General features: G+C 43.6%; 1 protein-coding gene across 1 annotated transcript in view; it reads left to right on the top strand.

Moving 5' to 3' along the window:
• The window catches only part of Usp22 (ubiquitin specific peptidase 22), a 37,426-nt gene that overhangs the window by 7,187 nt on the left and 5,497 nt on the right, over nucleotides 1-24,742 (top strand). The window contains exons 2-10 of the mRNA XM_026408673.2: nucleotides 4,687-4,819; nucleotides 13,971-14,084; nucleotides 14,491-14,592; nucleotides 15,237-15,406; nucleotides 17,618-17,765; nucleotides 20,231-20,336; nucleotides 22,064-22,222; nucleotides 23,397-23,523; nucleotides 24,219-24,310. Coding sequence (XP_026264458.1) covers nucleotides 4,687-4,819; nucleotides 13,971-14,084; nucleotides 14,491-14,592; nucleotides 15,237-15,406; nucleotides 17,618-17,765; nucleotides 20,231-20,336; nucleotides 22,064-22,222; nucleotides 23,397-23,523; nucleotides 24,219-24,310 — 1,151 coding nt within the window. The remainder of the gene's footprint in view (nucleotides 1-4,686; nucleotides 4,820-13,970; nucleotides 14,085-14,490; nucleotides 14,593-15,236; nucleotides 15,407-17,617; nucleotides 17,766-20,230; nucleotides 20,337-22,063; nucleotides 22,223-23,396; nucleotides 23,524-24,218; nucleotides 24,311-24,742) is intronic.

The raw sequence follows: 24,742 nt of genomic DNA on the forward strand, positions 1-24,742 counted from the left end.
TTTTCTTCTTTTTCAGAATCTTAGAGTTGGGTTCTTATAGTATAGTCTTTTCAGACTGGCTGCTTTTGTTGGGTGACATGCATTGCTCCAGAGTATGGTTATAGTGATGTCTTGTGTGGTTATAGTGATGTCTTGTAGGTATCGACTTGCTGACTTTCTCATTGTCTGCATTTTGTTTTTCTGTCCTCTGAATCAGCTGCTACAGATTGGTCTCTGATCCAGGGACTGGCTCAGCCTGATTCCTTTGGCCAGATCTTAAGTTGTGCTAGGTCTTCTTTAACGACACACAGATCTGATCCACTTGATGTTGAACAGACAGATTCTTAGATTGGAAGTAGATAAACTCACTTTGGAGACTTAAATGATCTGCCATATAGATACTTGAATCATCTTCTAGTATTTTATGTTGGCAGGCACTTGTAGAAAGTGTTGAAGAACAGGAATTAAAGTAGAATTGAGTGTTAGTAATAGGTATCATGACTTGGTAGCAGCTCTTATATATAAGACTCTGGGAACCAAAGGAGAACAGCAGGTTAAAATAAGGCTTCAGGGTGATCTGCTTGCTCCATGTGCATGTGCAATTGGCACTTGGGAAGCTGAGGCTGCTTGGCTGAGTCATTAGTACCAGAGCCTTTTACTTCATCCCTGCTTCTGCCAGATGTGTGACGTGGGCTTCCCATTTGTGATTGTGATACTTCACATGTATCCAGCAGTTTACATTTTTGTAGAGCACTTGTCACACATAACGTCAATTGGTTTGGTACTCTTGGTAGCCTTTTTCGGTAGGCCTGGCAGGTGGGTCTCTTGGCCCGTTTGAGAACACAGCTAGCTGGTCCTTCATTGGTCCAATGAAGGTTTTGACTAGGTGGATGCTGAGATCTATGTTAGCGCACTGTCTGTGTTGAAGGTCCGAGTTTGGCTCTTCAGGGTCTCCAGAGTTGTGGGTTTGTTTGAGAAGTTGGTCTGATTCCAGTCAGGTCTTCAGCTTCAGGTCTGCCCTTGGTTTTTCACAGACAGTAGAATGTTTTCACCTGGTGCTTCAATTATATCAAGTTCATGGTGGTAAAAAAGTCACTGTATGAGAATTAGACTTACCTTCTTAAACTTATCTGCTTTTAATGGAGCAGTTGAAAGTGTGTGACTTGTGTGCTGATTTTTTAGTTGTAGATATGGACACAATACCTTTTTTTAAAAAAATATTTTTTAGTTATAGGTGGCACAATGTCTTTATTTTACTTTTATGTGGTGCTCGCCTCACACATGCTAGGCGAGAGCTCTACCTCTGAGCCACTACCCCGGCCCAATACCTTTATTTTTATGTGATGCTGAGAATCGAACCCAGTGCCTCACAGGTGCTAGGCAGGCGCTCTCCCACTGAGCCACAACCCCAAGCCTGTGGGCTTGTTTTTATGGTGCCCAGTTACTTCTTTGAACTGGACTGTTCAGTGAGTTGTCTGCCCACTAGTGTGAGGCCTTGTGTTTGACTGCAAGGGCTGTGCTGTATAGTGTTGAGCTCTCTGCTCAAATTCCATCTCTCACGTACAAACTTCTCTGATTTTCCCCCAACCCTCCATGATCAGATATGCTTTTCTTCTTTTAATCATAGTATTTCATGTATGTCTTCAAGTATATTTGTGTAGATTCTCTGTGTGTTGTTTATTATTATGCTGTGGTTTCTCACCCCTTTTAAAACATACACCTCAGTGACTTTTCATAAAGTGAATGTGCATCACCACTGCAGGGGGCACGGGGATGGCACTCATCACCCCAGGACCCCCCTCAAGCCACTGTGTCCCTCCCCTGGCCCTCTGGGAATCATTGGTGTAGATTTCCACAGCCCTTGACTGGCTTTGCTGCTTCTGTGAGGGGAGCCCGCCATATGCATTTGCCTGTCTCACTGCTCCCCTCAGTGCGGTGTGAAGTCCTGCACCCCGCAGAGTGCCCCATAGGCCCCTTGCTTTGCTGTGTAGTCTTCTATGAGCTGATCACACATCCATTCATCTTTCCTCATGGGGAATATTTTGCCTACTTCTTATGTTGGGATATTACAAATAACATTGCTGTGAAATTCTCTTCTGCAGTGTCTTCTGTTGCACGTAAACCTAGAAGTGGAATTGCTGGGTTTCGTGTAGTTTGATACTGGCTTTCCCTGTATTTGTGAAATTAAGAAACCTACAACAAATGGAGCACTGTGTGAATGTCACATAGTTTCGTAGAGTTCCCAGAGGTTCGGCTTTTGCCCTTCATTTATGCCTCTGTATGCCTTTCTTCCTGAGTCCTCTGGAGTTTGTTGTAGACTCTCATGGTATCTACCCTTAAGTGCACCTCCCCTAAGAACCAGCTCATTATTCTCCATAACCACAGTGCAGCGATCCCAATCTAAGTGTAGTTTTAATAGAATCATATATTTTTTTTTGGGGGGGGGGAATCATTTTCTAACATATCCCTGTTTAAATGCCCCACTTGGTAGCCTTTCAAAACTCTAACAAAAACCAGAGATAATCAGTTTATAAGGAGAAAAGGTTGATTTTGGCTGACAATTTTGGAGGTTACAACCTATGTCTGTTGGCCTCATTGCTTTGGGATTGTGGCAGGCAGCACATGGTGGCAGGAGCCAGTGGCTGAGCAGAACTGGTTATTCACAGTGCCTTCCAAGGGCATGCCCCCAGTGGCCCAGAGACCTCCCACTAGGCCCCTCTGTTAAATGAGTTCCCATCACCTCCCAGTAGCTCCAAGCTTCCAAATCCAAGCTACAGCTCTACTTTCCCAATAATGCTGCTTATGACTTGAGATCATTTGGTCATAGGATTCAGCCCAGGATCATGCAGTGCATTTTTTTGTGTGTCTCTTCAGGTTCTGTTCATCTAGAGTTCTCCAGCTTTTTGTCTTTTGTACATGGTATCTTTGGAGAGCACAGAAGAGATATTTTGCAGAGTCAGTTTGGACTTTTTGAGTTTTTCTCCTGAGCAGAGTCAGGTGTGGACCTTGCTGGAGGCAGTGCTGTGTCATGGATTGGGTTGTTTTGCTGGGGAAAGTTCAGTTTGATTAAGGTGGTGTTGACCCAAGTTCTCAGTCCTAAAGGAAGCTTTTATGTTTTGAGTTTCTAGGTAAAATCACATGATATAAAATTAACCATTTAAAGCCATACACTTCCGCAGCTGTGCGTGTGTGCTCAGTCCTGTGGCCACCACCACCTCCTCGGGCTGCAGCCCGTCTTTACCCTGCTCTCCTCCCCAGCCCTGGCAGTCTGGGTCCTCTCTGTGGTCTCAGTGTTCTGTGTTGGCCTTTGGTGTCGGGCTTCTTTTACTTGGGTCATGTGTTCAAGGGTTGCTGCCTTGCGGCTTGTCAAGTCCTCCTTCCTGTTCATGGCGAATTGCACTCCACTGCAGTTTGTCTGCCCCATCATCATTTGGCGGGTATTTGGTCTGTTTCTGCCATTTTAGCTTTTGTGAATTACTGAAAATTTTTTACCCAATGGTTTTAGAGTCCGTTGCCGATTTTTGCTCGAATCAGATATTACTATGGTTATAGAGTGGAGATTTTATATTTTTGGCCTTCCACTATAATTGTTAGTTGGAATTCACCTGTGAAGATGACTTAGAGTTAGTGTGTGTGTCTCTAGTATTAATTTCAATATGGGCTTGGAATTTTTACTCAATGTAAATGATTTGTTCTTGCTGGAATTCCTTAAGATGTCATCTCCTTTTAGTTGTCCCCTGTAGTGCTGAAAGTCAGCCTTCCTTTTGAGTGTTGCGGTTGCATAAGAATTGTTTACCACTGTGCTCATACTTGCTGCTGTTAAAATGTTATGTTTATGTGGTCTATTTCTTAGCAGTAAATTGTTGTTACTTTTTTCTTGTTTGTGTATATTGCTTTGATTCAACCTCTCCTATTCCGTGTGTGTGTGTGTGTGTGTGTGTGGGGGGGTGTTTTCTTTTTGGAGGTTGGTGGCTGGGGGATCAGGTATTGAACCCAGGTGCTTAACGACTAAGCAATATCCCCCACTCTCTCCCCCCCACCCCACCCCTGCTCTTTTATTTTTTTGAGACAGGGTCTTGCCAAATTATTGAGGCTGACTTTGAATTTGCCATCCTCCTGCTTCAGCCTCCCAAGTTGCTGGAATTACAGATGTGCACCACCCCCTACAGCTGTGTGTAGTTTCTGTTTTGCTTTTTTGCTTCTAGGTGTGTGTGCTCTCGAAACCAGGGTTATCAAGCCTCAAATGATACTCACAGTGTGGGTAGCTGGCCTGCAGTGGGACAATGCCCTGTCGGTTAGGGTACCTGTTGGGATTGGGGAGGAAAATGTGGTAAACATGCTACTAGCTTTTCGGGCTTTGTTTTTGTTTTTGTTTTTCCACAGTACGGTCATGCTATGTTGCTGGGCTGCCTTCATCTCATGATTCTCTTGCCTTAGCTCCCCAGGTAACTGGGATCACAGGTGTGTTACCACCACACCTGGCTACTTACTAGGTTTTGACATTGAGGTCATGGGCTGTGTTTTCATATGGCGCTAATTTTAAGATAAATGAAATAAATCTCTTTAAGGGGAATTGAAAGGATGAACAGTCATTTGCAATAAAATTCCCTTTCCTTTCCTCCAGGATGGCTTGGCTTGGCTTCGGCATTTCCCTTTTACCTCTCCTGTTGCTTCCTGCACTACTTACTGATTCTCTTTGAATTTTAGGCAAAGTCCTGCGTCTGCCATGTCTGTGGCGTCCACCTGAACCGTCTCCACTCTTGCCTCTACTGCGTCTTCTTTGGCTGTTTCAATAAGAAACACATCCACGAACACGCCAAGTCCAAGCGGCACAACCTGGGTAAGGCGCCCTCCTGAGGCAGGAATGGGCATCGCCCAGCTCTCTGTCCTGTAAATTTTGTGATTGTCTCCATGTAAAACACTACAGGGGAAGTGAAGGGTATAAACTGAGCTCAGATGGATGATGTGCCCAGTTTGCCTGAAGATTTATTAAGTTGTTTTAACATTTTATGTGACTTTAAATGATAAATGGCAGCTACTGTTTGTTGTGTTTGGCTAACTTTCTTTGAAACTTTGATGTGTATTCTTCAGTGCTTTCCCAATGAATGAATATCAGATCTTCATTTTTCCCTTTGAAATATATAGTAGGAACCAAAGTAGGCAAGTTCATGAAAAGACAAGTTCAACATTGTGTGGCATCAAGATACATTTCTTTCATATGCTTAAAAATTCAAACTCCTTGGGCTGGAGCTGGAGCTCAGTGGTAGAGTGCTTGCCTAGCATGCTTGAGGCCCTGGGTTCAATCCTCAGCACCACATAAAAATAAACAAAATAAAGGCATCTGTCCATCTATAACTACAAAAAACTTTTTAAAAATTCAAACTCCTACATTCTGAAGTTACTTAAACTGTTTTATTCTTGGCTTTATTTAGTTATTCGGCTCTGGAGAATGGAACCCAGAGGTGCTTTACCAATGAGCCACATCCCCAGTGCTTTTTATATTTTGAGTCAGGGTTTCACTAAGTTGTTTAGAGCCTTGATTAGTTGCTGAGACTGGCCTTGAACTTGGCAGTCCTCCTGCCCCAGTCTCCCAAATCATTGGAAATACTGTTGTCATTAAATATTTCTTTCTTTCCTGCAAAGTAGCACCTTCAGTTAAATGCTTGTGAGGTCTTGAGACTCTCCTTTACAAGATCATTTTCAGAGAGTCCAAGCTAGAGAAACTCTTTTGGAAAACGCTTCATATGGACCTAGCAAAAGATGTTTTTCTGCTTCTTTTCCTAAAAATCTGTAATCTCATGCTCTCTGGAACACATTAGCCTAAACATCCTAATCACAAACAACGTGATGCAGGTTTGTCACGTTGCTGCACAGACTCCCTGTAGGCAGTGTACACGGGAAGCCTGAGCCCCGTGTTTTGGTTAAGACTAAAGTAGACACGTGTCTTCTGTAGTCTCCTTGAAAGAGCGAGGAGACTGACAGCAGAACAGGCGTCTGGGTTGTGTGATGTGTTTATGAGCCAACTGCTGTGTTGTGGGGGCACGGAGGCTGTCACCTCAGCATCATGCTGGGTGCAGCAGCACTTTTGTTGTAAAGGAAACGTTTCTTAATTTCTGTTTGACATGTACTAGTTCATATTAAAGCAAATACAAAAATTCATCAAATAAAAATCCATTATCGGCAGGGCACAGTGACTCTCACCTGTGATCTCCGTGCCCCGAGAGACTGAGGCGGGAGGACTGCAAGTTGGGCCAGCCCTGGCCACTTAGCATTAACATCGCATGGCATCAAGATGAATTTATCTTTTATATGCTTAAAAAATAAAAAGGGCTGGGGATGGCGCTCAGTGGCAAAGTGCCCCTGGGTTCAGTCTCCATCGCCCTTCAGCCATTTATCATGTGGCTTTGTAATTCACCTCAAGTTTTGTGAGGGGCCATTTATTTATTTATTTTTGAGATAGGAGAAATTATAGTAACTCGGTCATCTCCGGTGGACCTGATTTCCATCTAATAGCAATTGTCTGTAAAAAGACTGCTTGGAATTGGGGGCTTCGGTTGTAACAGTGAGCTAACTGGCCTATCGGGGAGGAGAGCCAATGGTGCATAGGGCTCTGGTCAGCTACAAACCCAAAGGGGGCCCCACAGTCAGTAATGACTTTTTGTATTGGATGGGTGAGAGAAGGGATACTGAGAGGTCAGTGTGGCTGTGATAGACATCTGTGATATCTACTTTTAATAGTACAAATGACGTGTTTCTGCTGTAATTGAATTTCAGATCAGTTTAGAACCAGATAATGGTATGGTTAAAAGAATATGGAATATTGGAAATATATTTTTACTTAAAAATTTTCTGGAGAATCTTATTAACCCAACATGATCTGTAAATATCACTTTGTAAATGTGATGTTAATTCATTTTAGCAACCTGAGTGGTAAATTTTGCCCTTACTTCAACTAGAATGAGTAAGCTTTTATAAATGTTGCTTTAGGAAACAAAACCATGGAATGGGAGAAAGATGTGGCCCTCTGGTGTGTGTTTTGTGTTTCGTTTACGACGTGATGCATGAATAGGCTACTTCCAATGCCCATATCTTTTTTGTTTTTGTTTTTGTTTTTAGTTTTAGATGGACACAATACCTTTATTTTATTCATTTATTTTTATGTGGTGCTGAGGATCAAACCCAGTGCTTCACACATGCCAGGCAAGCACCCTACCACTGAGCTATAACTGCAGCCCAAGTACCCACATCTTTGATTCTGCTCCTGCGTCCACCTGCAGTCTTGTAATTGTGTTATAATAAATTTCTCTCCATCTGAGAACCTCGTCAGTCTCCTTTTTTTTTTTTTTTTTTGGTAGAAGAAAATAATCATTGGTTCTGAAACCTAAACCTATTTTTTCAGTCACTTTCAGTATCAATTTTTATGTGAAGAAGAAAAAAACTCACTACTTTGGATTTAAATTTTGATAAGACAGAGCTCAAAAATTTGACAAGTACATTTTTTTCTTTTGTTGTTTGTGCTTTCAGTGTTATGTTCAAGAAATCATTGTCAAATCCAAAGTCATGAAGGTTCCCCCCGCCTTTTTTTCCCCTTAAGTTATGATTTAAATTTTATACTTGATGGTCTTTGATCCATTTTCACTTAATTTTTATATATGGTGTTAGCTAAAGTTTTGCTCTTCTTGCATGTTAGGGACACAGATTTTCTAGCATCATTTATTGAAAAGACTTTCCCCAGAAGGATCTTGATACCCTATTGAAAAATCACTTAACTGTACACAAGTGATTTTATTTCTGGGTGCTCTGTTCCATTGGTCTGTATGTCTGTCTTTAATCAATGTCACACAGTTGATTATTGTAGCTTTGTAGAGTGAATTTTGAAATCAATAAATGTATCCTCCAACTTTGTTCTTCTATTTTAATATTGTTTAGCTGTTTGGGGTCGTTTGAGGTTCCACATGAGTTTTAGATGGATTGTTTCTTTCTACAAAAATATCTTTGGGATTGTAGAGAGGTTGCATTGAATCTGTAGATTACTGGGTGGAATTGTCTTTTTTCCTCTTTTTATTGTTGAGATGCTGTCACTGCGTCATCCAGGCTGGCCTTGAACTCCTAATGTCAAGCAATCCTTGTGCCTCAGCCTTGTAGTTGACACTATAGGCAGGTGACTAGTATTGTCATCTTAACATTAGGTCTTCCAGCCCATGAACATGCCATGTTTCATTTATTTGTCTTAACTTTTAGCAATATTTTGTGGGGTTTAGTGTATGATAAAACTTGATTGAGTGTATTCTTGAGCTATTTTATTAGCTTTGATACTGTTGTAAGTGAAATTATTTTCTTAATTTCCTCTTCGTTTTGCTCATTGTTATTACATAGAAATAAAACTGTTTTTTTGTGTGTTGGTTTTTGTAACCTGCAGTTTTGCTGAATTATTAGCTTTTTGGTTTTTTTTAAATATTTATTTAGTTGTGAAGAACATAGTATCTTTATTCATTTTTATGCGGTGCTGAGGATTGAACTCAGTGCCTCACATATGCAAGGCAAGCACTTTACCACTAAGCCCCAGCCCCAGCCCCTGAATTATTAGTTTTTATGGATTATTTCTTTGGGAAGGGATAGACTCTTTAAGGTTTTCTGCATAAAATATTGTGTCACCTGGAAACAGATACTACTTTCTTTCCAATCTGAGTGCTTTTTCTTTTCATTGCTGGCCTCATTGCTTTGGCTAGACCTTGCAGTGTTGTGTTGAATGGCAATAGTATAAAAGGTATTCTTGTCTTTTTCCTGGTCTTGGAGAAAAGCTTCAGGTTGTCACCACTGTCATTTCAGCTGTGTGTTCATGTGTCCTTTGTCATATCAAGGAACTGGCCTTCTCCTTCTAGTTAACTCATTGGTTTTATGTTGGAAGGGTATTGAATTTTGTCAGGTGCCTTTTTTGCATCAGTCTCTGATTATGGGGCAAGGGCTTAATGCTTAATGGTTGCAGTTTTTGTTTGAGGTAATGAAAAAGGTTTGAAATATGTAGAGTAATAATAGGTTTACAACATTATGATCATAATTAATGTCACTGAATTGCGCACTTCAAGAGGGTTAAAATGACAAATTTTGGATATATTTACCACAATTTTAAAAATGCTTACAAGAAAGTTATTGATACAGCCCTCCATATCCCTAGATCCCACATGAGCAGATTCAGCCAGCTGTTGATTGAAAATATTTTTGAAATATTATGTCATTGCTGACATCACTACATAGTTGAACCTATGATGGTTTTGTCTGTCCTGAGCATATACAGACTTTTTTCTTGTCATTATTCCTGAAACAATACAGTGTAACAACCATTTACATAGTATTTACATTGAATTGGGTGTGATTAAGTAATCTAGAGATAACTTTTAAGTAAATAGGACGGTATGTGTAGGTATATGCAAATGCCACACCCTTTTATGTAAGGAACTTGAGCACCCAGAGTTTTGGTATCCACAGGGGATTCTGGAATCAATTCCCTGTGGATATAGGTGCAGTTTGAATGGATTCTATGGTATATAAATGATATTTCACTAAAAAAGGAATAGACCATGTGACCAAATTCCCACAGGCCTGAGGAGCTGAAAATTGTGCAAATGATAGAAAATTGAAGGCTTTTTGATTTCTGTTTTGGTACTGGGGATTGAACTCAGAGATTCTTTACTACTGAGCTGCATCCCCAGTCCTTTTTATTTTGCTAAGATGCCAAGGCTGGCCTTGAACCCATGATCCTTCAGCCTCAGCCTCCTGAGTCTCTGGGATTACAGGCATGCCCAGTGGAAGATGGAAGGCTTTAATTCAGAACTTTTTAGTATTTGAAAATGAGTGCTATTTTCTCCCAAAGATCATTCTTATAGTGTAACATGATCAAAAAGCTATGGAGCATATTAAAAAGTTAAAAGACAGTTGCTGGATGAAATGTGCTTTTACTTGTGTGCCTCATTGAGTTCAGACAGTTCAGTGACCAGGTACAAATTTGAGCCCAGTGTTCTGTCACCCTACAGGGTCAGCAACATTATTGCCTGTCCACAGATGGAGCCTTAGGTTGAAGCAGACCCTGTGCTGTGCCGGTGCCTTGCAGGGAAAAAATAGATGCCCTGCTGAGCCACTGGTAACATGGGCTGAGTAAGGAGGGTGAAGGAACTTGTTCAGGTTACAGGACTGAGATGGGGCAGTGCCAGCATTGGAGTCCTGACTTGTCAGACCTCAAAGCCTGTGTGCTTTCTTTAGCAAAAACTTCCTTGTCCCCTCCTGCCCTACTCTTTCCTTTCCTTTCTCCCTGGCTAAAGGGGGAAACCTGTTTGGTGTGCTTATGATGCCTAGATTATCCGCACATGAGAGAACCAGTGGGGTGGGTTGCTGTCCCTTGAGAGATGGCTTGGAGCATGGGAGAGCGTCCTGCAGGAGTTGGGGAGAGAGGAGGGGGCACTCAGAACACTACCTCCTGTCCATCATACTCTCTCACCTCCAGTTCCTGCAGCGTCTCATCTGCTGTCTTGAGGATTTGACTGTCCAGACATTTCTTGTAAATGGAATCATGAGTATGTGACCTTTAGTATCTGACTTCTGTTTCCAGTGTATTTTCAGAACTCATCCAAGTTGTAGTATGTGTTGGTATTCCACTCCTTTGTAGAGCTGTATAATACTCCATTGTGTATAGACCACATTTCTCCATTTATCTGTTGATGGACATTTGCATCGTTCTCACCTTTGGGCTCCTATTGAATAAATACTGCCACGAATGTATGTGTAATTGTAGGTGAACATATGTTTTAATTTTTCTTTGATATAAACCTAGAAATGCAACAGCTGAGTCATTTGTTAATTTTGTGTTTTGACTTTTGCTAAACCACCAAACTTTTCTGTGGTGTCTGCATCATTTTATCCTCCCACAGCAATGTATGAGGGTTCTAGTTTCCCTGCCTCCTCACCAGCCAACACTTTCCCCCTTTTCTTTTTAAAAATAGCTTTCAGAGTGGATATGAAGTCATATCTCCGTGACTTTGATTAACATTTTCTTTTCTTTTTTTTTTTTTTTCTTTTGCAGTACTGGGGACTGAACCCAGGGGCCTGGGCTTGCAAGGCAAGCATTCTTCCCCAGCCTCATTTGCATTTTCTTATTTTTTTTAATATGATTTTGATTTTTTTATCACCTTAATTTCATTTATTTATTTATTTTTGGTGCTGAGGATCAAACCCAGTGTGTCACACATGCAAGGCAATTGCTCTACCACTGAGCCCCAGCCCCAGCCCTCAGTTTGCATTTTCTTAATCACCAATGTTGATGAACATTTTTTTTTGTGCACCTTTTGGGTCATTTTTGTATATTTGAAGAAATACCAGTTTGAGTCCATTTGCCCATATTCTAATGGGATTCTTTTTGTTCCTAATATTATGATGTGTGTAACTTTCTATTCTGGATGGATGTATGATTCACAAGTATTTTCTCCCATTTTTTAGGTTGTCTCTTTCACTTTCTTGATGATGGTTTTTGATTTAAAGTTAACTTTTTTTTTCTTGGTTCTAGAGAATGAACCCACTAAGCCTCATTCCCCTCCTCTCCTTTTACATTTTATTTAGAAACAAGGTCTCAATGAGTTGCTTAGGGCCTCACTAAGTTGCTGAGGCTGGCGTTAACTCGAGATCTTATTGCCTTAGCCTCCTGAGCCACTGGGATTACAGGTGTATGACACCGTGCCTGGCAAAGTTTTAATCTTGATGAAGTCAATCTTACCTATTTTTTCTTTCTTTTTTTGGTCGGGGAGGGTGTTACTGGAACTGAACCTGTACTGAGGATTGAATTCCGGGGGTGCTTGGCCACTGAGCTACATTCCCATCCCTTTTTGTTTTTTAATTTGAGACAGGGTCTTGCTAAATAGCTTAAGGCCTAAGTTAATAAGACTGGTCTCTAACTTGTGGTCCTCCTGCTTCAGCCTCCAAAATTGCTGGGATTATAGGTATGCACCCCTGTGCCTGGCACCTAGCTGTCTTTATTTGACTTGAAGACATGGTCTCACTAAGCTGTTGAGGCTGGCTTCAATGGAACCTGCTTCAGCACCCCTAGTGGTTGGGATTCCAGGTGTGCGCCATCAGGCCTGGCTCTCCGTTTTTCTTCTGTTGCTCAGATTTGCTGTCAAATCTCAGAATCCATTGCCAGATCCCAGGCCATAGAGGTTTATCCCTGTGCTGTCTCCTGAGAGTTTTATCTCATATTTAGGTCTATGGTCCATTTTGAGTTGATATTTGCATGTGGTGTGCGGGAGGGATCCAGCTTCATTTGTGTGTGGACATCACACTGTCCTGGCACCATTTTCTCAAGAGACTCTATTCTTACCTCAGATGGTAAGAATAGAGTCTCTTGAGATTCACCAGAGTATTAATCTGAGTCATAGTAACTTAAGACATTAAAGAAAGTTGGCCTTTCCTCTGGGTTCTGCATCCATGGATTTCACCAATTGCAATAGAAAATATTTGGGGTCAGGGAGGAGATTGTGCTTGTACTAAACACATACAGGACACCCCCCCCCCCCCCGATTCTTAACAGTACAACCTAACGGTCGTTTACCTAGCATTACATGGTGTTAGGTGTTATATGTAATGTAATGATGGTTTAGAGTACACAGGAGGATATGTGTAGGTTATATGTAAACACTGTACTCTATGCATAAGGGACCTGAGCACCTGCAGATTTTAATATCCAGGGGTGTCTTGTAACTAATCTCCCACAGATGCTGACGGACCAGTGTATCGCAAAATCTATGTTTTATTAAGAGACATTAGTATTTATCATGTGATATACTTAAGTTATATGTCCTGATTTAATAATCACACAAACCTAAGAGATGTGCTACTGTACTGTCACCATTTTACCAAAGAGGAAACTGAGACTCAAAGACGTGGAGTAATTTATGAAAGGTGCATAACTGGTGGTTGGCAGAGCGAGGATTAATCCAAGTTGTTCTAAATCTGTGCTTTTTATCCTCCTACCTTGTCCCATACATCTGATGGTGCTTGATGCACACCCATTTTTTTTTTTAAAGAGAGAGAGAGAGAGAGAATTTTTTTAATATTTATTTTTTAGTTTTTGGTGGACACAACATCTTTGTTTGTATGTGGTGCTGAGGATCGAACCTGGGCCGCACGCATGCCAGCCGAGCGCGCTACTGCTTGAGCCACATCCCCAGCCCCTACACCCATTTTTTTTTTTTAATTTTATTTTTTAGTTGTAACTGGACACAATACCTTTATTTCACTTTTTTATTTTTAGGTGGTGCTGAGGATCGAACCCAGGGTCTTGCACGTGCGAGGCGAGTGCTCTAGTGCTGAGCCACAACCCCAGGCCCCCCCCCCCTTTAATTGTTGAATTCAGAAAGTGTATTTCAGGTGCCCAAAGGACTTTGTCTATAGAATAAAGTAATTAAGAGCCCAGGTATTGGTCCTGTTTTCAAGAAGGCGCAGTTGAGAAAGCATAAAAGATCCATGTCCAGGTGGGTGGGAGGCAGCTCTGGCTGAGAAGTCAGAGTTGTCTGATTAGAAACTCTCCCCTCTGTTCCTAGAAAAAGAGCAGTTAATAGCCTTTATCCGTGAAGTAACAGCACACATCGCTTGCTTTCCTTTTCATGATAGGACCAGGAATTCTCAGTGTAGTAAAGCATTTTTACCCTGTCAGGTGGCCAGGAATCCTTATGAACCTAAAATACTAGTTTTAAATGTCACACTTTGTCTAAGTAACTTGACTTGTGTGCCTGAGTCCTGAAGCATTGCCTTCCATGTTAAATTGAATTTCCTTGGGCTGGGGTTGTGGCTCAGTGGCAGAGCACTTGCCTCGCACATGTGAGGCACTGGGTTCAATCCTAAGCACCACATAAAAATAAATAAACAAAATAAAGATATTGTTTTCCATCTATCACTAAAAAATTTGAAAAAAACCCCTGAATTTCCTTGTCTCCCTTCTTTCTCTGCAGCCATCGATCTCACGTATGGAGGTATCTATTGCTTTTTGTGTCAGGACTACATCTATGACAGAGACATGGAAATAATTGCCAAAGAGGAACAGCGGAAGGCTTGGAAGATGCAAGGTTGGGTTCTGCCTGAATTTACTTACTTGCTTTTGTCTCTTAACCCTGTGGTCTCCTCAGGTCTGTCAAGAGCAAAACTTGGTCATACAGAACATCCAGGACTGAGGGAAACGGATGCTGCAGTCTCTGTACTCAGGACTGGAGGCATTTGAAAAGGGAATCATCTTGCATTCTTGTTGGGGTGGCTTTAATGGGCAGTTTGCAGGAAATGTGGTGTATTCATAGACCCCCACCAAAGGCGAGCCGGTCACCCATCTGTGCAGTAGGGGGTTAGAAAACCCTGATATCAGGGCTGCCGCTCTTTCAAATACAGCCTGATAACGAGTATAGAACCCCACAACTTTTGTTTATAAACACACTTGAAAATTGAGCCAACAGCACTTGGAACTGTCTTTCATCTCCTTAGGTGCTGGAGAGAAGTTTTCAACTTGGGAACCAACCAAACGGGAGCTGGAACTGCTGAAACACAATCCTAAAAGGAGGAAGATCACCTCTAACTGCACCATAGGTGGGTAGAGGGCATCTTGCCGAGCAGAGTCTGTTTCCACTCCTAGGCTCATAATGCAGCAGGAGTCTGTTTAATTCCTGCTTGACTGCATGTCATTGGTTGGCCTGCTCAGCATCCAGGTCACAAGCACCCTGCTCTCTACAGGGAGTGCCATGGGCTTGGGGTGCAAAGGAACGAATGGAGGTGGTTCCTGCCCTGTGACCTTTAGAGTTTGCATGTCTTAAGGAACCCAAGTGTTTTTCGGCCAGGTTAATCTTCAGTGATAGAAGTGATGTGGCTATGCGAGGGTGTTTGATAAGTATTGTAAGAAGTGAGAAATGCATTTTAGAACATTTTAAAAGCAATTAGTTTTGTTGGAGGCTCTTTTCCAACCTGTAGTTTTATCGAAAACACAATTGGGCAGTGGTTTTAAAAACATGACGGCCAAAGAAGGGATGTTGGTAGTGGACATTCCTCAACCCAGTTCATATAAAAATGGTCTCAAAATTAGGAAAGTATTACATTTCTTCTTGCTCTTTTCTTCTTGAGTGAACTAATAAAGGAAGATGATCATGCAGACCTAAAGGAAGCCCCCAGCACATGGCAGTATACCACCCGTAGTTCAGTGCACTAGTAACTCCCGACGTCTCTGGCTTCATTCTCAGGTCTGCGAGGGCTGATCAACCTTGGGAACACGTGCTTCATGAACTGCATCGTCCAGGCTCTGACCCACACACCGCTCCTGCGTGACTTCTTCCTGTCTGACAGACACCGGTGTGAGATGCAGAGCCCCAGCTCCTGCCTGGTCTGTGAGATGTCCTCACTCTTCCAGGAGGTAAGTGCTGCCAACTCAGCTGTGTAATATCTTACAACTGCTTTCTTTTGCCTTAAAAACAGGATTGGCCATGATAAATTTCCAGAACTTTATGTAGTGAATAAATTTTTATAGGTGCTTTAACTATGGAAGACAGTTTTTCCAAAAGAGATTGTTAAATGATGAGAGGCTGTGGGCATGGCTTTTGGAGACACACTGCTGACCCAGGATGAGAAAAGGAGCCCTTGCAAGGGTTGTGGCAGAGTCAGCTGGTGAAACACATTCATCTCCGTAAATAGTGGCAGTTCACTCTAAATCCTGTTGTCGGCCAAACGATCTCGGGAAGGCCAGTAGATGTGCTGGCCTCTTTCCTGTTTCATTCTTGAGGGAGTGGGTCTGCTCTGTGGCTGTCACTGCCAGGCGTGCTTCATCAGAGGCCTCTTCTCTTGTGAGCCTCTGCCCTGCTTGGGTGGCTCTGTTCCCTTGATCTGACTGTGGCTGCACTCAGTGTCCATCCATGTTTGTGTCTGACGAGAGAGAGTGCAGGGTGGAACTCTGGACACAGGGTCCAGACACATCTGGGCTGAGGCCTCAGGACCTACCAGCTTAGTGCCTCCGACTGAGTTTTTAGAGCTCAGGTCTCTCAGTTACTCCAGTGTAAAAATGGGGATGCTGCCTGCCCTATAGGCCTCTAAGAAGACCAGTTGACAGGCCCAGCCTCCCCTGCTTTTATCACTCATCTTGCTATTTTGTCAGAACGTGGCCACACCCACTGGCTCACATACTGTTGGTGGCTGCTTGGGCCACAGCCTCAGAGTTGAGTAGTTAGATAGAGACCATGTGGCCTGTAGCTGAAGTTACTCTCTTTTGTGCTCTTTTCAGAAACAGTTTGCCAGTCTATCCTAGCAGAAGCCATTTTTCCTATCCAGGTACTAACTAGGCTTGACCCTGCTTAGTTTTTGAGATTGGGCAAGATCAGTGCATTCAGAGTCATATAGCCATAGACCTAGCCTAACCCGTTTCTGACTCCTACAACATACTGATAACTGTGGGGATTGTATTACTGAACAGACTGAAATTGTTGGAGACCAGAATACCTGAAATGATTGGGACATGAAGTGTGTCAGGTCTCAGGGTGTTTTGTATTGTATTTGATAGACCTTACTAATTGATCATCACTAACAGAAATCCAAAATGCTCCAAAGTTTTGGGTCACAAAGCCTTCTGGATTTCAGATTTTCAGTTTTAGGGATGCTAACCAAGTACTAGCATCTCTTTCTTATCGTGGCTGTCCACCTCTCAACGTCTTACAAGTGTAAGACTTGAAGCCTGTGGAGGAGTTGAGCATCTTGTTTCCTTGTCCACTTTATGCTGCTGCTAGGTGAACAACTGCCATTTACTGTCAAGCAAAGGAATCTCATGAGTATGTGAATTCTTTTAAATCCTAAAGAACAAAGCTAACTTTGAGATTCTTGATTTACTTATTTTTTTGTGGAGCTGGGGATGGAACCCAGTGCCCTGTGCATGCTAGGCAAGCACTACCACTGAACTCCACCCCCAGCCTATCATTAATAATGGTATATTGGTTACCATGTCATTTTGTTCAGAATTATGAGTCTGTTCTATTATAAATGAAGTTCATGTTAGGTCAGATGGTAAGATCTGAAATGTTCATGTCAGCGGGGACCCTGACCTGAGGTTTGCCTGGTGCTTTGTATGAGGTGACATTGGGCATATTAAGTCCTTTTTTTTTTTTTTGGACTGGCGATTGAACCCAAGAGTGCTTTACCACTGAGTTATATCCCCAGCCCTTTTTATTTTTTTTATTTTGAGAAAAGGTCTTGCTAAGCTGCTTAGGGTCTCTCTAAGTTGCTGAGGCTGGCCTCAGAGTTGCAATCCTCCTGCCTCAGCTTCCCACGTCACAGGTATTATAGGTGTGTGTCCTGTCCTCAAGAGGTCAAGGTATTTTTATTTTCATTTGCTTTCATTAGCAAGTTACAATTCATCATGTGGGTTTATCTTTAAAAAATAGGTGGTGGGAAGGATAAAATCCTATGCAGACTCCAAAAGCCCAGAAAGTCCAAATTAAAATAAGATTCAGCTTTAAAGAAAGAGAGATGGTTTTGTCAAACCAGACAGTTCCCTTCCTGGGCAGCTGTTCAGCACTTCCATTGTGTCGCATGCTCAGGTCCAGTGTGCTCCCACAGTCCCCCTTTTCTTCTCCCCGAGCAGTTCTACTCTGGACACCGGTCCCCTCACATCCCCTACAAGCTGCTGCACCTGGTGTGGACCCACGCACGCCACCTGGCCGGCTACGAGCAGCAGGATGCGCATGAGTTCCTCATCGCCGCCCTGGATGTCCTTCACCGGCACTGCAAAGGTGGGCCGCTCTGCCCCCCTGTCCTGGCGCCTTCCTCAGGTTATGACAGGAGTCTCCCTCTGAAAGGGAGCAAAGAGGGGAAGTGTGCGTGCACCTCCAAAATGGGGGACATTGCCGAGAACCCCCACTGTTGTTGCATAGACCATATATGACTATATTTTCCTAAGGAGGTTCCTTATACTTATTTTTAAAAGAGGAGAAAGTAGTTTCACGTGTCCTTTGGCAGCCGCATGGTAGGAATCCCCTGTGACCCATCATCGCAAACAGTGAAAGCTCGGAGGCCTCGGCATGTTGTGGCTGCTCTGTGGCTCCTCTGAGTTGTCGTGTCTGAGGCTTCTGAATGTGACTGGTGGTCAGAACTATCCTTCTGCCTTGGGGAGACCACAGACGATTGCTGCTCTGAAATAGAGCACTGGGATCAGGGGACCAAGCCTGTTCGCCTGCTGGTGCGTCCCTGATTTTGATTGCAGTCCTCTTTTGATTCTGATCAAAGGCTTTTTATTTTAAGCTCTTTCTTGGGATTTTAATGGAACATGGCTTCTGCCTTAACAGAGTCCCACAGCCTGCCTGGGAGCACGGTCCCCCTTCGCGGGTTCTTGGATATGGGTGGGATTTGATGGTTGAGGTGGGGAGGAGGCACGGTGTCTCCTAGGGTAGGAAGTGGAGATTCAGGTGGAGTGGTGGGTAGCTGGAAGCATATTGGGTCCCTTCCTTTTTTTTCCTGGTTGTGGTAGAGTTCCCAGTTCCAAGGGCTTGCAGGTTGCCACGAAGCTTGGACGTGGGTTGTTGGCTTCTTACATTGCTGGTGTCTAGTTCAGTAGGTCTGAGGGAGGGTGATGCCGTGGCTGCAGGTTCAGATCTCACCTCTGAAGGCACTGCTGCAGTGAGAAGAGACCTGGTTCCCATCGGGTTCCCTGGGATCTGGGCTAGTTCAGCTAAATGTAGGTGGTACCTGCCCAGCTCATTTTCTCTTGAATTGGTATCTTTTAAAGAACAAAGCAGCTGGCTTTCCTAGTGCCCTTCAGTCTTTTGAGGCTATGCTCAGGATGGTGGCCCTTGCACCAGTGCCCTGTAGAGCCTAGGGCACCAGCTCAGAGCCCCAACGCTTGACAGGAGATGGCTTGTTTGAATCAGCTCTCATGCTTTGGGTTCTGTTTTGTTGGTAATTTTTTTTTCCTCTTAAAACATATGTTCTTTTAATACTTACCCTGAGAACCAAATGAAGTTTGCTGAATAGCTTAGATTATATTGGATTTTCTTGAGTGATGTGTGTCATACATACAGAACGAGCCACCATGAAAGATTACTCAATTAAAGATTATTACTATAAGCAAATTATGAAGGTAATTAAGAACCTCCATAAGCAGGAGAAGTCTGTACTGAAAATTGTTTGAAAATGCATTGCTGTTAAAATGTAGAACAAAAAAACGTGAAACCACTGTTGCCCACTCCTGGAAAGAAATGTCAGCTCTTTTCATTAAAAACAAAGTCATGGACTTGGGGTGTGGCTCGTGTGTAGAGCTTGCCTGACAAGTCCAAAGCTCTGGGTTCCATCCCCAGCACTGCAAAACAAACAAACCCAAAAAATGCAGTTACCAGAGACTTGGCACAGGTCGTGGGCCTGGATGCGCTTGGTTGTGTTGTTCATGAGTTGTCAGCTCTGGGGCATCTTCAGCTCATCTTTCTTTACATCTTCCTGAACACACTTTCCATACCTTGTAACATTCTGCCTTGGGAATTCGAGGTTCTTTTGGGCAGTGTTTTCCTCTAATCTTAAATCTGGATGATTGCTCTCAAGACTGGACATTCTTCATTCTGTAATAATTCTGTTTTTTTGATACATAATGTATATGTAAATGGCTACATCATCATCCCCCTTTTAGCTGAATGAAGTTACAGTGTACATTTTAAATATATATTGTACTCTGCTCTTGAAGTGGTGTGTCTGCTTATCTAAGTAGAGTGTGGATGGAACCCAGGGAGGACCTGGGAGTCAGGAAGTGTGGCGCTGATGAGGAGCAGTGGGTTGGGGCTGCTGCGAGCCATCCTGAGGGAGGCATGGTCTGGTTGAGGGAGGAGAAAGGTGCTTCTCTGGTATGACTGATCCAGATCATTATTATTGGGCTTTCTCTCTGGGAAAATATTTATTCAATTATTCTGCATGTGAAAAACAGAATCGATAATCCTACCAAGCTGTTAGGTGTTAGGACACTTCATTGCCGAGACAGATGCTAAGGAGAGAAAACAAAGAGCATTAGCATCTAGGTGCTTGGATCTCTCATGAGATTAAAACCATCATGCGCCCCTTTGTCAAGTCTCCGTTGGAATCACAGGTGTCCTCACCCACCTTTTAAAGTGTCAGTATTCCTGGTTTCCTCCCGACTCTCCTGGATGGGTGAGGGAACATGCTGTCTGCCCTCCTGGAGATGCACAGATGTGATGACAAAGCTGTGTTCTGTCCCCAGGTGATGACAATGGGAAGAAGGCCAACAACCCCAACCACTGCAACTGCATCATCGACCAGATCTTCACAGGCGGGCTGCAGTCCGACGTCACGTGCCAGGTCTGCCAGTAAGTGCAGCCCTCAGCCAGACACAGTCCGCTGCAGCATCAGGACCTGGGTGGGCCACGCCGACATCTTAGCACAAGCCCCAGTCAGCAGAACTGTTGTGCTGGGAGTTTTTTAAGTGAACCCTTAACACTAAAGTGGAATCAGCATCGCTTGTTACACTGAGTCCTGAAGGGTAAGGGAGAAACCTCATGAACATGTGGCCCTCAGTGTTGGGGTTTCCTTGGTGTTCAATCCAGGAGGGTGTTCTTGGGAGTTGTCCTTCACATTTCTTTGACATCTGTCATGGGGTGGGTTATCTAATTATTCCACCACGGTTCCTGTGTCCATCTGCTCCCGGGTGGTGACTTTCATTCTTGCCAGGTGCAGCCACCACTTAGCACTTCAGGCCTCAGAACATGGACAAGCATCACCTGGCAGTGAAACCAGAGGACCTGGCATTCCCCCTTAGTGCACATGCGTGTTTTTATTTCAGTTTAGTTTTTTAAAGCCCTGGTCACATCTACCATGCGGCCTGCACAATGGTTTCATTAATGAGGTTCTAGGCATAAAGTTAGTTAGAAGATATCGAAATAAAACACACAGACTCAGTTACCTTATTTCTATTGCTAGGTCCGAGACGGCTCCCCTCTCTGGTTCGCTCCTCTAGCTGCCCAGCAGGGCAGCAAGGATTACTCAAGGGCTAGCAGGAGAGAGAGAGAGTGAACACGCCGGGAGTAGCCTTTTATTGGGGAACAAGAGATTCAGGGGAGAATTCCATCCAATGAAGGCTTGGGGGGGGGCTGCACTCCAAGGTCAGGGTCAGTGATTGGGTCCCCAGGGTCAGTGGTCAGGCACACCCCCACACGGATGGGCTCTCTCATCAGGAAAGGGCCGGGAAAGCTCCGACACAGCCAAAGCGCCTCAGACCCTTAACGGGAGTCACCCAATCACATGTCAGAATGGCTTCCCACAGTCACAATCTACTAAGGTTGTTGAGAGCCCACAGTGGATTGTCACCCACAGTCCCTATGGGGTCCTGGAAAAGGGTCCCTGCTCCTTGGTGTTGCAGATGGAGTTTTCTTTTACATAGCAGAGGTTGTTTGGGCCTTGGCTGTGAGCATTATAGAGTTTCTTACTGACCCTTACCTACCAAGTTCTGAGCAAGGGGTTGTTTCAGATTTATATTCTGTTTAAATATCTTGGGCAAATATCCCACTCTGAAGAGTTTCCCTTTTTTAATACTTGAATTAAATCTCCAAGGAGGAGCTGGCCTTGCTAAATCCAGTGGTCTACATTCTGCAGAGTCTGCTCAGCTTGGTCAGTGGACATTCAGTGTGATATGTGTGTGTGTGGGGATCTCTGTGATCCCCCTGGGCAGCAATAACCAGTTTCTGGGTATTGGTGCTACTCCAGTTCCCACATGCAGCTGAGGTATACCTAGGGATTCAGAGCCTCTGAACCTAGGGCTTGGGAAATTTACTCTTAAAATCCCTAAATGAAGGTGGTGCTCTCCCAGATTTTGACATTAAGGGGCAGCCCTTGCATTACTGGATTTATACACATCCTTACCTTGGGCCACCCAGGACACACAGGTTCAAATACTCCTGCTTGAGCACCCACCCTCAGGCGTTCTTGGAACAAAAGGGCTGTGTTGGTATGTCCCCAAAGAAAGCACAGAAGCTGCCTCAGGCTGGCACAGAAGCAGCGATGGCCCTCAGCCCTCATGACGTGTTTCCACTTTCTGCAGTGGCGTCTCCACCACCATAGACCCCTTCTGGGACATCAGCTTGGATCTGCCTGGCTCCTCCACCCCGTTCTGGCCCCTGAGCCCAGGCAGTGAGGGCAGTGTGGTCAACGGGGAGAGCCACGCGTCGGGCACCACAACACTCACCGACTGCCTGCGGAGGTAAGGCAGCCATGACGTTTGGGCAGGGAAAACCACGTCTCCCGTGTGGAAGCTGTTTAGAAGTGGTAGCTGGTCAGGAGAAAGCTGTAAATTCAGGGCCAGACCAGGGTAGCATTTTCTCTCTGCTGCCCAGAGTAGAGAATAGAGAGAATGTGCAACGTTAGCCTACAGATGGCTGCACGTGCCCAGGAGCTCACACTGGTTGGCTCTTTTCAAATTTTTTAGTATTTCTGTCTTCTGCTTTGCACGATTGCATGTCTGTATCACAGACCACCGACCTTTTCCCACTCACCCCAACCCAGTGAGTGAGCTGAGAGCAAAGAGCAGAACGTGATGCTCCCCACCTTTTGTGGCAGGCAACCTGCACCACAGTGTGGACTAAACACTGGTCTTACTTCCCACATGTGTGGCCTGTCCTGCAAGTGGCTAGAACATCTGTGGTGTTTTGCACTTAACAGCCATTTTAAAGTTGTCCCTTCACTGCTTCATTGGTTTAGATAGATGATAAGACTTAGGATACTCTTCAAAGGCTCTGCAGAGTTCTTTGTAAGGGAAGTATTCCTTAGAAGAGGGACAAGGTTTTATGATTTATCTTGCTGCATGTTTAAATTTTTTTAACTACATTGACTTTGTTGGATTGATAGGTCCAGATAGTAAATAGGGTATCAGATTGTGGAAAACAAACAACCAACCAAAAACATTTTCTAAGAGTCTTTTTAATTTAACATAGTCATAAATTTCAGTAATATAAAAGTTTGGAGAAAAGATTATGGGAAAAGAAGTCTCATTTTTTTTTCATTGTGGAAAATTATAAACCGTAACTGTGAATTACTTCTCCTCAGATGGACATTTTATGCTTTAAATTTTTCTGTGGCAAGTCTTAACAGAAGTGATAAAATATTCTTTTGTTCTTCCTTTTCTGTCCCTCTTCTTTCCCTCCTTTTTTCCTTAAAAACTCCCCTTCTGTCCCTATACTGGGGATTGAACTCAGGGCCTTGCACGTGCTAGGCAGGTGCTCTACACTGAGCTGTATACCCAGCTCTTTTTATTTTGAGACAGGAAGATGCCCAGGCTGGCCTTGAACTTGATCCTCCTGCCTCAGCCTCTTGAGTTGCTGGGATTCCCAGTGTGCACCACCATGCCCAGCTAAAAACCTTTTAAAAATGTCTTGTAGATTTACCAGACCGGAGCACTTGGGAAGCAGTGCCAAGATCAAATGCAGTGGGTGCCACAGCTACCAGGAGTCTACCAAGCAGCTCACCATGAAGAAGCTGCCCATTGTGGCCTGCTTTCATCTCAAAGTGAGTTTTCCAGAAAACAGCCCAGTGGCAGCTTGAGGGCATTTTATAACTGGCCAGTCAGTAGGCATGCCAAAGGAGCAAGAGGGTGCAAGGCCTAATCCTGTGCTGCCCTCTGTTGCACAGATTTGTGATGGTAACAGAAAGCAAGTGACTCTAGATAGGAGTGTGTGTAAAAGTTTTATTACTTCCCAAATTCTTCCGTCTCTCTCCCCTAGTCTGTTTTACTTAAAGCAATTATGATCTAGTCCAGCGTTGGCAGGCTTTTTCTGGAAAGGGCCAGAAATCAATATCTGAGGCACTATATCAAATATTGATGTAGCATATTCTTATTTCAACACACCTTCAAAATGCTAAAAGAAAGGTGCTAAGTCTACAGCTGGATTTGGGTGCCCACATATAGTCCTAGAAATGCCTTTCCTTTGTTGCTACAGGTTAGGGTATTCGTCTTGTTTTCTGCACTTTGCTGGGTTTGTCATGAGGCCACTTTCTTGTACCCCTGGTGTTTATCATGGAGCATGATCATCATTTCAAGCTTGACTTGAACTTCATACATCAGATCTGTGTGGGTCAGCGTTGGGTCTAACTGTCAGCACTAGGTGTGACCCAAAGGCAATTCAGAAAGTAAAAGGGGACGCCCTGACAGCTGCTGTCACTTAGTCTCTTTGCTGTTCCCTCTCCCTCCTCCATTTCTGTAGCGATTTGAGCACTCGGCCAAGCTGAGGCGGAAGATCACCACGTACGTGTCCTTCCCCCTGGAGCTGGACATGACACCCTTCATGGCCTCCAGGTAGGAGTCGCTGTGTCCTGTTGGGGTGGTCGTGCAGCACCCGCTTTCCAGGGTGAGGCATTTGTCACAAGTAATAAGAAGCTTACTTTTCATAAATGTAATTACTTATCCTGATCCTACCCAAGATCCACTTAAGTGAGTTGTTTTTCCTTGGATAGTTTGTTTTGAATTTTTCTCTAGCAAGTCTTTATCAGCTTTCAAACTTGGAATTCATCGAGGTGAGATATGAGGAGAAGGAACAGATTTTGAAGTGCTGATAAACAGCTGAATTTTTTGATTGTGGATTCTGTTTTCTTTATTTTCAGATGTTTATATTATAGAACACTTAAAATTTAACCTTTAGATAAACGAAGCTGCTCTCTGATGTATTTGTTTTCATCCACAAACTTGGTGGCTTGCAGTGATAGTGGTTTATTTTCTCATAGTTCTAGA

This window comes from Urocitellus parryii, chromosome 7 (genome assembly GCF_045843805.1).
Source record: "Urocitellus parryii isolate mUroPar1 chromosome 7, mUroPar1.hap1, whole genome shotgun sequence".
Lineage (NCBI taxonomy): Eukaryota > Metazoa > Chordata > Mammalia > Rodentia > Sciuridae > Urocitellus > Urocitellus parryii.